At 38.0% G+C, this 14612-nt stretch overlaps 1 protein-coding gene across 1 annotated transcript; it reads left to right on the top strand.

The window, feature by feature from the left end:
* The first annotated feature begins 3189 nt into the window (after nucleotides 1–3189).
* Nucleotides 3190–5290, top strand: LOC104230882 (U-box domain-containing protein 40). Its single transcript, XM_009783781.2, has one exon. It carries the CDS (start codon nucleotides 3614–3616, stop codon nucleotides 5042–5044), a length of 1431 nt encoding a protein of 476 aa, XP_009782083.1. The 5' UTR covers nucleotides 3190–3613; the 3' UTR covers nucleotides 5045–5290.
* Nucleotides 5291–14612: the final 9322 nt, after the last annotated feature.

Raw genomic sequence — 14612 nt, forward strand, 5'->3', positions numbered from 1 at the left:
TCTGTGCAGTTTTGAGTCCTCATGTATGTTGTTCACGCTTCATATGTCTAGATCCAGTCTTTCATGTTAAATTAGGCTTAATATTATTTTTTTAACATAATTTACGGTTAGGCTTCCACACAAGAATCTAATCCCACCTTTTCCCACATTTCTACAACCCCAATAACATATTCAGTATTATCCTACACCGTAGGGTTTGGGAAGGATAGTGCGTACGCAGACCTTACTCCTACCTTACGAAGATAGAGAGATTGTTCCCACCTCTCTAAACCAAGTTAATTAGAACCAATTGGCGATTGAATAATTGCAGGTGCTGCTGATTTCAAAAAGCCTAATGTCCCACAATTATTATGAAAATGAATTGTCATTTGTCGTGGTAGAATAGCTTAATTGAGTAAAGAATTGGTATGATACACAGATAAAGTCAAAAAGGAATTCGCTTTTATGGGGTTAGTTCACCGATTGTATATTTTGCTTTTGAAATTAATGGGGTTTTTGTTGAGATAACGTGAATAATGATACTTGAAAAAAGACAAAAGGGTCAAGGAACTATCCCGAAAATATGGACTTCGAACTTTTAATTGGCAATAATATATAGTGGGGTGGCATGATAAATCCAAATAGAGACACTTTATGAGGGGTGTTTTTCCTAGGTGGAGCCTTTTTAATTTTTGTTTATTATGTAGGAGTAGTATTAATCTATTTGATTTTCCAATCCTCTTGTTTCATTTTCTGTGTATTATTTCGTCAAAGAAACTACTTTCGGGAGCTATTAGGATAATATCTCAATCAAGTTTTACGAAGCAATTTTTTAAATATTAATTTTGCCCTAAAAAAGGTGTTTGGAAAGTTGTAGCTTTTTTGAAGGAAAAAAAAATCCTTTTTGCAACATTCGAAACAGAGTTTTCTGACGTTCAATAAATTTAGTAAATGAGATATGGATGTGTTTTTCTACAACTACCATAGTTGTTTCCAGAAATGAACATAGTAATTGTTTTTATGTTAAAAACTAGTAGTTAAAGAACAAAACAAATATTTGAATACAACAAATTCTTATATTTCCACTTCAAAACTCAGATTCCACGTCAATTTCTTATATAATCATGTGTAAGAATAATCTTCCAAGACATACCAAAACATTTACTAACAAAAAAACATATACTCCGATTCCTCCGTCTCATTTTAACTGTCACCTTAACTCTTTTAATGTTCGTTAAAAAAACAATAAGTACACGATGTAGTTTACTATGTTAACCCTATTATATATTTTTTGAAATTTGAGTAACATTAAAAAGAACTACTATTTTTTTAATTAAGGGTATAGTTGGAAACAAAATAAAAAACGATTTTTCAATCAAGGAGCCAATAAATAATTGTCAAAGGAAGACATGAGGGAGAAGAGTGCAGGCAAGAAAAAGGAAGAAAGAAGCTTAGTAGTAAAGCTAAGTATAGAAGCATAAGAGCATTAATGAATAATGTTGGAATTTTATTTAGGATGCGCTTGTTTTTCTAGATTTTTTTTTTTTTTTGTGTATGTGTGTGAGTCTGAATTAGTCGGATTATAAATATTAAATGTGTAAAATAAAAAAGAAAAAGAAGAGCAATGATGAGATTACACTACCATGCACGAGTGATGTTTCTTCTGAGAGGTTTCTCTTTCACTTTGATTTCTCCAACTTGCAAGTCTCAATTGCAAGGTTGTCAGTGCTCTTTTTTGGCCATGACTTTTTTAGACTTTTAATATCACAAAGTTTATTTGCTGTTTTTTCTATGATAGCAACTCATATCATGTGGTATCTATAATCATCCCGAATGTACAAAAAAGTCTTAAAGATAATCTCTCTCTCCCTTTCGTTTTGTCTTTGTCTTTGTGCCAATTGCATTTACCTATCGAGCCATAACATAATTGCAGTTAATTTCTCCTTTTTGGGACGTTCCGAACACTTTATTGAGCTAAATAAGTCCAAAATTTCTAAGTTTGTTGCACTTTAGCGATGGTAAAGTTACTTTTTTATCATATTTCGTGAACGTTTAATTCGCTTCTCCTCCTTCTCATCAGCTGTTAAAAGTTAATCATAACTGCTTTAGTTTCCTAGAAAGTACAATAACAATATAACCAGTATTATCCCACACTGTAAAGTCTGGGGAGATTAGTGTGTACGCAGATCTTATTCTTACCTTGTGAAGATAAAGAGACTATTTCCAATAGACCTTCGACTCTCAAAATAGAAAGTATATTCTACAAATCCCAGAAAGTTCTAATATTACATTTTTTCCAGCTCAAACGGTTCATAAGCTTAAGAACTCATCATACGATCTTTTAAGGTTGCATTTACTAAATACTTTTGGTCCAATAACAGTAATCACAAACAAAACCATAAAAATGTATAAATATAGCATGAATTATCAGATGACCAGAGTAAAGACAACCCATGTTGAATCAAGCTGCTGAGAAAATACAAATTTAAGGCATACTAGTATGTGATAGAGTAATATAATAAGAACAGAAGGAAACCTATCTTCAAATTTAAGGCACCATTTGAGTTAAAGCTCCATTGCACTACGTTGCCAAAAGAGCAGGGAGTGATTTTATGATGTGCCTCACAGGACTCATATCTTATACATTTGGGTCCATAAAATTTTGGGACCACATAATTGTGAGACAAAAAAAAGGTCTCACACAACTAGCGTCAGTTATATAAGGCACAAAATAAAATTTTTCACTAACAATAACATCCAAATATCTGAATCAAGATGCTTACAACATATGTGATAGAGTAATGTAGGACATTAATTTTTGTTCCTTTTCTTGGATTTTTTTTTCTTTCAAAAATGCATTTGCCCATGACATAATGCAAGTTTTGAAATTTTTTTTTTTTAAAAATTTTCATAAAAAAAATTCTCCCACTCATAAAATTACTACTCCCTCCGTTTTAAATTAGATGAGTTACTTTCCTTTTTAGGCTGTTTCAAAATAAATGACACATTCTAAATTTGGAAATAATTCAATTTTAAACTCTTCATTTTACCTATTTTACCCTTAATAAAATGCTTTTGTAACCACACAAATGTCATGTCCCATAAAATTTTTATTCCTTAAACTTTTAATACTATAAGTTTCAAACTAGTTCATCTAAGTTGATAGGAGGGACTAACATTTTTCCAAACGCCTCCACAATAAGACACTATTTGAGTTGAAAACTCAGTTGCAGTACATTGCCAAAAGGACAGTAAAAAACAAAAAATGATTCGACAAAATATGAAACGTAGCTCTCCCCTACTCAATCCTAAGCAGTAACATCCAAAATCTCTGACTCGCTTTCCTCTCCCTCTCTCCAAATCTCAGTCTGTCAATCATGTTTCCTTCAACAACTCTCCCTCAAACCCCTGCATTCAGTTACACCCTCTCCCTGCTTCATTTAACTCAACATTCTAAGGCTCAAGATTGAATTTTGAAACCTTTTCCATAAACCCAATATTTTGTTCATTCATATCTGAAGCTAAAGATTGAATTTTTAGACCTTTTCCATAAACACCACATCTTATTTGTTCATATCTGAAGCTAAAGATTGAATCTTGAAACTTTTTTCACTTCACAGGAAACACCACTAACATGGGTACTAGCAAACAAAGGTGGAGAATCTCATTTCACAAGTCTCCATTTAAGCAACCATCTTTTCCTAAAGAATTTGTTTGTCCAATTTCTGGTTCTCTAATGGCTGATCCTGTAATTGTTTCTTCTGGCCATACATTTGAACGCCACTGTGTTCATGCCTGCAAATCACTATCTTTTACACCTATTCTTCCAGATGGTTCTATTCCTGATTTCTCTACTATTATTCCAAACTTGGCTCTAAAATCCACTATCCTCAACTTTTGCCGTTCTTCTCTTCTTGACCCTCCAAAACCCATCAATTTCCTCACTGCTGAAAACCTCGTTTCTTCATTAATGCACACCCAAAAGGCACAAAATCTCAGTAGTTTAAGAAATCGAGTACTGAGTCATATCTCAACGAGTTCAGAAGAATCTGCGACTCCAAGAAGTGGGCCCACACGTCCCTCTTGTTACTCTTCATCTTCAGCCTCTGACGTGGACACCCTGAACACTAATTCATACGAAGAAGACGAGCTTGTTACGAAATTGAAAAGCTCACAAGTTTCTGAACAAGAAGAAGCTGTAATCTTTTTTAGGAAGTTGACCCGAACCCGAGAAGAAACCCGGGTTCAGTTCTGCACCCCTCGTGTACTCTCAGCTCTACGTGTACTTATTACATCAAGGTATGCTTCAGTACAAGTTAATTCAGTAGCTGCATTGGTAAATTTGTCATTAGAGAATCGAAATAAAGTGAAAATTGTACGTTCTGGAATTGTTCCGCCTTTAATTGATGTGTTAAAAGGCGGTTTTCAAGAATCACAGGAACATGCTGCGGGTGCAGTTTTTAGTTTAGCGTTAGATGATCAGAACAAGACTGCACTTGGGGTGTTAGGAGCACTGCCTCCGCTTCTTCATGCTCTTCGCTCCGAATCGGAGCGGACTCGGCATGATTCAGCTTTGGCTCTATATCATCTTTCTTTAGTTCAGAGTAACAGGGCTAAGTTGGTGAAACTCGGGGCGGTTCAGGCATTGCTTGGAATGGTTAAAACGGGTCATGTGACGGGTCGGGTCATGTTGATACTTTGTAACTTGGCTGCGAGTTCTGAAGGGAGAGCAGCAATGCTTGATGGGGGTGCAGTTGAGTGTTTTGTTAGTATGTTGAGAAAGGGAGAGTTTGATTCGGAGTCGAGTCGTGAAAATTGTATTGCTGCATTGTATGGACTAAGTCATGGTGGGCTTAGGTTTAAAGGGTTGGCGAAAGAGGCTGCTGCAGAGGAGTTGTTGATACAAGTTGAGGAAACGGGAAGTGAACGGGCCAAGGATAAGGCTAGAAAGATATTGGAGGTTTTGAGGCAGAGGGATGAAGAGGAGGAGGAAGTTGATTGGGAGAAGTTGCTTAATTCGGATGATGATATCAGTCAATCACGGATAAGTACAAGTTCTTCATAGCTCTTGTTTGTTTTTGTTTCTTCATTGTATGCTGTTTCATTCTTTTCTTCTGAGAAATGGCTTGTAATTAGGCACGATATTCTCTTTGCATAGCTGCTGATAGCATGATGTCGGTTTTTGGTTTTGCTCTTGATGTCTTCTGAGATCATGTTGTGACCGTTGACGGGGTAAATAATGTTGAAAGTGTAAAGAAAAAGATTCTGAACAGTGTGCTTTTGATTTGGAAAAAGATGTCTTTAACATGAACCCATGGTCTCCTAATTCGGATGATGTTCGATTACTTGTGTGCCTGAGGCTTATTTTCTGAACTTTTTGTGGCTTACATCTACTCTATCTATTGATTTGATTGGCTTTTTGCAACTACGAAAGTTTTAAGGGTATTGTCCTTCCTAATTTTCTGAAAGTTAGAGGGCTATCATACAATAGATGTTGTTGCAGAACAAAGGAAATGAACTCCAGAGTTGTTCGTCATCTTTGAGCATTGGTGTTCAAACAATGAAAGCAAGAAAGAAGGGGGCCTAGCATTCCCACAATCTTTAGTCTGATGTCAGGTACTTCTGTGAAGGTTAGAATTTCTATACTAAAGATTCTTATAATACTGACTTTTACATGCAAAGACAATTCAGAAAGATTCTCATTACAGATTATATTGCTGCAATAAATATATAGTACAACAACAACAAATCCAGTTTAATCCCACAAGTGGGGTCTAGGGAGGGCAGTGTGTACGCAGATCTTATCCCTACCTGGTAAAGGTAGAGAGACTGTTTCCAGTAGACCCTCGGCTCAAGATAAGGTGAACAAGAGAAAGGAAAAAGAACTAGTGCTCCCTGATATTTTCTGGTACATTAGTTTACAACAACAACAACAACAACAACCCAGTATAATCCCACAAGTGGGGTCTGGGGAGGGTAGTGTGTACGCAGACCTTACCCCTACCCCGAAGGGGTAGAGAGGCTGTTTCCGAAAGACCCTCAGCTCAAGATAATAAAAAGACCAAAGGAGAGAATATTAGATTCACCACGGAGATCATAGGGAAAAAGAAACATACAATGCAGAAGAAAAATGCAAAGCAAAAACGATGGCTAGTAAATGAATCCTGCGTCGAAAATAGAACATAGTAAGACACGACACTGCCCCTAGCTATCTTAGACAAAACCCCACGGAACTAGGCTCACAAAGTTACAAGGTAACGCAAGACTCAAACAACCTCCTAGCCTACAACCTCCTAGTTTGTTCCTCTTAATTACTTGGTCTGATTGATGAAAGACATAACGAATAGGCACTGTTATTCATGCCATAAATCTACCATTGACATGTTTGTCAGGGTGAGATGGTCGATCATCTCTACCAGATCAACCTCAGAACCATGTCCCGCGCTTTCTCTTTCTGATAAAATGCTCTCGAATTTTCATTTACCAATGGATAAAATGCACTAGTTTTCTTTCAATATTAAGGGATCGATCTTTAAATAGGAAATGGAATGAATCTGCAGGGTCCAAAATGAATTCGCTTACTTGAAAAGTTTTTGCATTTAGGAAGATAAATCTCATGTCTAGTACTATACTGTTCTGTACTGCGACAACTCTAAAAGCATTCCTTATTAGCACAATCTTGATACGGAACCCACATAACTGAGAAAGTAGAATTGGCAATGAAAATATATTTACGTAGTTGTATTCAACTATGAACATAACCTCTCTACTCGCTCGGGATAGGGGTAAGGTTTGTGTACGCACTACCCTCCCCAAACTCCACTTGTGGGATTTTATTGGGTTGTTGTTGTTGTAATTGTTGTATCCAACTATGAACATGACTTTAACATGCCAGTTACGTGGAGTATCTAAGTGGCTTGGATCAACACGCAGTGCTCTCCGAATATGCATAGAATTTTTAAGGTGAGCCGTCCTATAAAGTGTGAGGTTTCGTTTCTCGCTCTCTCTTGGCAAATCAGAAAGATAACTAAATTTTGTGAAAGGTGGTCAGTAATGTAGCATCTGACTCCAAAGGCATTAAGAAAGATAGTTATAAGAGCAAAATAGGTTCTGCCAAAGAAGTAAGGGAGTAAGAAAGACACCAATATATTTGATGGGGGACTGGGTGGAACTTGTGGTGTTAGTGTGGCTAAGTTAGTTACCTGTTGAATCCAAATTAGGTGAAAACTTTCATTAGTCAACTATTGAAACCAAATCAATTGCATATTTGCATTTCTCTGGACTGCCATTTCTTCCATTTCCTTTCCTTAGAACCCCCCATCATTGCCATAGTTACTCGTAATCATACTCTACACGATTGGGTATCAACTGCAGAATCACAAGGTTTTTCCTGTGAAGCTTCTCCATCAATCTGTTAATGGAAACTTGTGCTTGATTTACGGATGCAACTTCCTGGGATATTAAATGTCCAAATGGACCCTCTGGTTCTTTATTAAAAAGCACATTACTTGCTTTTTGAGACCTAAAACTTGGTATCTGCTCAAGCTCAATTGAGACTGGAGAGTCGAACTAACTTTAGTTGTTTTACTTAGCCTGCTTGTTTTCTTAATGTTCTTCATTTTTAACTGACTACAATCTTATTGTCTATTTGTTTACCCTCAAAATCGGATAACAATTGAATTTATACGCGGTTTTAAGGATAGGTGATATAACAACAACAACGACCCAGTATAATCCCACAAGTCGGGTCTGGGGAGGGTAATATGTACGCAGACCTTACCCCTACCCCGAAGGGTAGAGAGGCTGTTTCCAGGAGACCCTCGGCTCAAAAAAGCAACAGGAGCCGATATATTAGTACCATAAAAATGCATAATAAAATAACAGCAATATAAGAGATATGAAATACAGAATACGAAATACGAAATAGATGGCTGGTATAGTAAAACTAGCAGGTAAAGCCCTGCATCAATAGACGACCAATGACATTCTTAGTCTAACTCCTAACTGGCTAGTCTCACTCTATTGTGCTGTAGAAATATTCACAACTTTCCCCTAACCTACAACCTTAATGCTCGACCTCCATAATTCCCTGTCAAGGGCCATGTCCTCAGTAATCCTAAGTCGCGCCATGTCCTGTCTGATCACCTCTCCCCAATACTTCTTAGGTCGCCCTCTACCTCTCCGCGTGCCCACTACAGCCAGTCGCTCACACCTCCTCACCGGTGCATCAGTGCTCCTCCTCTGAATGTGCCCGAACCATCTGAGTCTTACTTCCCGCATCTTGTCCTCCATGGGGGCCACACCCACCTTCTCTCGAATATCTTCATTCCTAATCTTATCCATCCTTGTATGCCCGCACATCCACCTCAACATCCTCATCTCTGCTACTTTCATCTTCTGGATGTGTGAGTTCTTTACCGGCCAACATTCAGTTCCATATAACATGGCAGGCCTAACCACTGCTCTATAAAACTTACCTTTTAGTAACGGTGGCACTTTCTTGTCACACAAGACTCCCGACGCTAACCTCCACTTCATCCACCCCACCCCTATACGGTGTGTGACATCCTCGTCAATCTCCCCGATCCCCTGAATAACCGATCCAAGGTACTTGAAACTACCCCTCTTGGGAATGACTTGAGAGTCAAGCCTCACTTCAACTCCCGCTTCCGTCGGCTCAACTCCAAATTTGCACTCGAGGTATTCCGTCTTCGTCCTGCTCAACTTGAAACCTTTAGACTCAAGAGCATGTCTCCAAATCTCTAGCCTCTCGTTGACGCCGCCTCGTGTCTCGTCAATTAGAATAATGTCATCAGCAAATAGCATGCACCATGGCACCTCCCCTTGAATATGATGAGTCAGTGCATCCATCACCAGGGCAAATAGGAATGGGCTGAGCGCAGACCCTTGGTGCAACCCCGTAATAACTGGAAAGTGTTCAGAGTCGCCTCCTACTGTCCTAACCCGAGTCTTAGCTCCAGCATACATGTCTTTAATCACCCTAATATAGTCAACCGGGACCCCTTTATCCTCTAAGCAGCTCCATAAGACCTCCCTAGGAACCCTATCGTACGCTTTCTCCAGATCAATAAACACCATGTGGAGATCCTTCTTCCTATCCCTGTACTGTTCCACCATCCTCCTAATAAGGTGGATAGCTTCTGTGGTAGATCGCCCCGGCATGAACCCGAACTGGTTGTCTGAAATAGACACCGTCCTTCGCACTCTCATTTCTACCACTCTCTCCCAAACTTTCATGGTATGACTTAGTAATTTGATGCCCCTATAGTTGTTACAGCTCTGGACATCACCTTTGTTCTTATACAACGGGACCATTGTACTCCACCTCCACTCTTCAGGCATCCTATTAGTCTTGAATATAACACTAAACAATGCAGTAAGCCATTCCAAGCCTGCTCTACCCACACACCTCCACAGTTCAACCGGAATTTCGTCTAGCCCGGTAGCTCTGCCCCTTCTCATCTTACGCATTGCCTCCATGACTTCATCGATCTCAATGTTCCTACAATTACTTAATTCATGATGACTGTCGGCATTCCTCAATTCCCCAAGTATAATATCCTGATCCCCTTCTTCACTTAGAAGTTTATGAAAATAGGTCTGCTACCTCCTCTTAATCTAGTCATCTCCCATCAAAACTTTGCCGTCATCATCTTTTATGCACCTTACTTGGTCCAGATCCCGAGTTGTCCTCTCTCTCGCCTTAGTGAGTCGGAATAACTTCTTCTCCTCACCTTTCCTTAGTTCCTTATACAGACGAGCAAAAGTTGTCGTCTTAGCCTCCGTCACTGCCATCTTCACCTCCTTCCTAGCTACCTTATACCTTTGACTGTTCTCTCTCTTCTCCTCCTCGTCAGTGCTCCCTACTAACCGCAGGTAAGCCGCCTTCTTTGCTTCCACTTTACCTCAGACAACTGCATTCCACCACCAATCTCCTTTGTGGCCACCATTGTGGCCCGTAGATACCTCTAACACCTCTCTCGCCGCCTTTCTTATACAGTCCGCCGTCGTCGACCACATTGTGTTTGCGTCCCCACTACTTCTCCAAGCTCTCATTGCCGATAACACCTCTCTCGCCGCCTTTCTTATACAGCCGCCTTCTTATCCAAGGATAGCTGATATAACTTGATACAAATTAAGTAAACATATTATTATTGAAATTAATGATAAGAAAATAAACGCAAACCACACAAATTAAACAGTCTTGCCTTGGAGTTTGATCACCCTCGAGCCAAGAAATACCTCAACCGATATCTGAATAGGATAACAAGATAATAAGAACTAGAAATAACAGTGTATTGCCTTTTTATGCATATTACAATGTGTTTTACAAACGATCAAACCTCCCTTTATATAGTAGGGGAGTCTTACTCTTGATACAATCCTATAAAAGGCAAAAATTCTATTGATTTACTAATTAACCGGCCTCTCCTTGATATGTGCTGAGATTTTCGGCGTGATCTCCAACTGATCGCGGATATTTCGACCTTCCGTTATTTGGCTCGACAAAGCTTCCTCGATCTTGTTCGGTCCCGGAGTCACGAGCTAAACGATTTAACTTCGCGCCTTGGTTCGATATAATCCGGGCTCGAGCTTTGACCTGTCACGTTTCAGTCTCGACTGATCATACAATAGACAAGTCCAATTTCGACCGTATGCACTATTCTTGTATGTTCTTGTGCAGTTTAGATGTACATATTCTACTTCTAAAAGATGAATTATCTATGCTCCTATTTTTATGCTGAATTTACTTAAACTGGCATTCGAAACGTCAAATATGACGGACAAATGGGCCAAGGAGTAGCAAAGTGAGTCAAAAGTCAAAACTTTTACCAAAATAAATTTAGGTTTTATCCTAAATATCCTAAATTTAGGGATATTTTGACAAAATTCCAAATCCTAAATCCCTATCGTAGAATAAAATACCATATGGGTGGATATATATATATATAAACCCAAAATAATAATATGCATATTTTTTCAAAATAAATTTAGGAAATATGTTTCGAAAACGTACGTTCAAACACATTTTCATCTTCAAATGAAACTTCACCCAAATCAAATTTTTCAAAACAAATTTGAGAGTATATGGCCACTGACTTAATGTTTTGACAGTAGAACTATGTCACTATGTATTCGTAGCAATGGGATATGAGTATTGACTTGAAGTGGCCGTAGGAAATATATTTCTTGATTTTAAATCTCATAAGTAATAAAAAATTTAATGATTGGAGCAGGACCCAGACAATAGGGCGGAGATGACGGAGGCACAATTGATTGGCATTTCACGTTCATTTGCATGCGAATTTAGGTCCTGTTCAAACATTGCAAATTATGCTGTTCTTATCTAATTTAAGTATTCCAATATAAGTCAGCATAATCAAGATCTACAGGTTCAATTTAAATACACCTTATTCTCTTTCTTTTCATGCAACATAAATTAGAAAGTTTAGTTAAAGCGGGATAAACTCCGTAAACTGACCCAATTCGCCCAGAATTTGTTTGTTTTAAATGAGTTAGGCCAATATAGATCAATCAACTGGTCATATCTCAACCTTTTCAAAAAGACTAAAAATATCATCCTTTTTTAATTTTCCTTTTAGTGAAAAAATATAAAAGCTAATGTATTTTTCTTTACAAAAGAGATATAAAATATAAAAAAGTAAATATACACGAAGAAGTCAAGGAATTCAACATCTAATATATATCATAAAAATAAATTTTAATCTTGTATAGAGAGTATAATTTTCTGGCAAAGGGTGAATCCCCTTCCGCCACCTTGGCTCTGCCCAACTTTCAAGTTAAAATAATTTTTAAAATATTTGGATTCGAGTTATATTTTTTACGTTATTTTGACCCAATAATTTAATGAGTCATTTTTCGTTCTGTTCGTTAGATCAAATCAACAAAACGAGTTATAACCAATCTGTATTAACTTGGATCGCATGGGCAGAGTTGCAAAAAATGATATGGTTTTGACACCTATACCAGAATCACTACCAAGCACGTTATGTGTTCCTAGCTTATAGTAATTCATTTTGTTAGTCGCAATCATACCCAGGTACTAAAGCCAGATAAACTTTAGTTGGCAATGCCCTTATAGTCTGTAATAAAGGAGACATCGACCGAAGCAAGATCCTACTTTTTTTTAAAAACTTCCTATGTAATCCAAATATCGATAGTTGCAAACACTTTGAACTGAAAAGGAAACATCTTTCACGCTAGTTGCAAAAGCAAACGAATGCAAACTGGAAACCAATGGATTTCATTCAAATACAACTTCTTCCAATTTTTTTTAATCGGCAGAAATTAGATCATATTCTAGGCTTCTAGCCAATGCACATGGACTACAAATCAATAATTATAAGAATCTAGAGGTGACAAAATCAATCCATTATTTGTAATTCCGCCAACCTGTCTTAAGCTTAAACGAGATGATTTATGATCAATCTTTTGACTTGACCTAACGAGTTAAATTTGAAATGATGTCTTGTAAATATGTAAAAAAAAATGCAACCTAATGGGTCATAACCCAAACCTCAGCATGTAAAATAAAAATTTGAGATTGAAATTATATCAGTTTGGGAGAACTTGTAAAAAAAAAGAGGAAAGGTTGTGTCACATCGAACAAGTAGGGTTATGACACAATTTGACTCATTTTTACCTAATCAATAGTCAAACTTTAGACAAATTGAATTATGATCCATCCATTACCCGTTTCCACCCACTCAAATTCGACCATATCTATCCGTTGCCACCTTTACGAGTAATGTCCCGATCCGGATTTTTCACCCTGGGGAGTCGTGATGGCGCCTACTAGTGTGAGCTAGGCAAGCCGACCAACTGAACTATTTACCTTCTTTCCATTTTTAGTCCTTTAACAATTATGAAGCAATAACGTGTAGGTAGCGAAATTTATAACAAGCGAAAGAAAAGCAATAAAACTATCTGAATATACATCTAATACAACTATTTGAACAACGACTACCCAGAACTAATGTTACAGCTTCACAGACTGTCTAGGAATACTACAAATAAAGGTCTGAATGAATTAAATACAACACTGTCTCTGGAAATACATGAAAGAAACAGGAATAGTAGATAGAAGGAGACGCCAAGGCATGCGGACGACTGCAGGACTATCTCAGTCGCCTGGTGAACAAGGAACAACAATCTCACTACGGTCCAAAGTCTACAGCACAGGGATCTGCACAAAAGAGTGCAGAGTGTAGTATCAGTACAACCAACCCCATGTGCAGGTAAGTGCCTAGCCTAACCTGAGCGAAGTAATGACGAAGCTAGGACCAGACTATCAAATAAACCTGTGCAATTAAATCATATACAACGGAAATAGAAGTAGACAATCACAATTAAAATTGGGCGGGAGAAACATGTTGCGGGGAGTAACAGATAACAACAGAACATCAAGAGGAATATAAAGAAACCAAAATCCAATTACTAACAAGGATAAGGAAAACAAATGCAGAGTTCACTTTCATTTCACATTTTGTTGCAAGCGTGCAACTCGATCTCATTTCATGTATCTCGTTGCAGGCGTGCAACCCGCTCCCATTTCATATATCTCGTTGCAAGGGTGCAACCCGCTCCCATTTCACATATCTTGTTGCAGGCGTGCAACCCTCTCCCATTTCATATATTTCCGTGGCGGCGTGCCACCCGATCCCATTTACAACTCAAAAATAATCACAAAAGAATTCCGGCAAGGGAACAATTATATTTCAACAACATCCAGGCAAGGGAATAATAATATCAAGACAAACACACCGGCAAGGGAACAATAATATGACAATAACAGTCCGGCAAGTAACAATAATGATAATAACATCCCGGCAAGGGAACAATAATGATAATAACATGTGAAGCGCAATAAACCACAACAGAGTCATAACAATTACAATACAAGACTCACGGACATACTTGACACCGATGTATAGATACTCGTCACCATGCCTATACGTCGTACTCCACAATTAACACGTAGCAAATAAGACACGAGTCATAATCCCTCAAGCTAAGGTTATACCAAACACTTACCCCGATGCCACAAACACAATTCAAGCCTCAACTATCGCTTTACCTCTTGATTCCACCACCAACTCGCTCGTATCTAGCCACAAGTTACTTAATTACATCAATAAATACTAAATGAATCAAGGCCAATGCATGAAAATAAGTTTTCCAAAGTTTTACCCAAAAAGTCAAAAATCGCCCCGGGACCACATGGTCAAAACCCGAGGTTCGAACCAAAACCCGATTACCTATTCCCCCACGAACCCAAATATATAATTTGTTTTGAAATCGAACCTCAAATCGAGGTCCAAATCCCCAAATTTTGAAAAACCTAAGTTCTACCCAAAACACCCAATTTTCCCATGAAAATCATTGATTTTGAGTTGAAATCATGTGAAAAGATGTTAAAGATTGAAGAAAACTAGTTAGAAATCACTTACAATTGATTTGGAGAAGAAATTGCCTTTGAAAAATCGCCCTAGAGTGTTTTGGTTTTGAAAGAGTGTGAAAAATGATTGAAATGCGTCTAAGTTATGAATTTACAGGTCTCTGCTGTCGCAATTGCGACCAGGGTTCGCAAT

Source organism: Nicotiana sylvestris, chromosome 2 (assembly GCF_000393655.2).
Source record: "Nicotiana sylvestris chromosome 2, ASM39365v2, whole genome shotgun sequence".
Taxonomy (NCBI): Eukaryota; Viridiplantae; Streptophyta; class Magnoliopsida; order Solanales; family Solanaceae; genus Nicotiana; species Nicotiana sylvestris.

Bases quoted from the DNA above. Each gene is read 5' to 3' on its own strand.
- LOC104230882 (XM_009783781.2), top strand. From the start codon at position 3,614: ATGGGTACTAGCAAACAAAGGTGGAGAATCTCATTTCACAAGTCTCCA.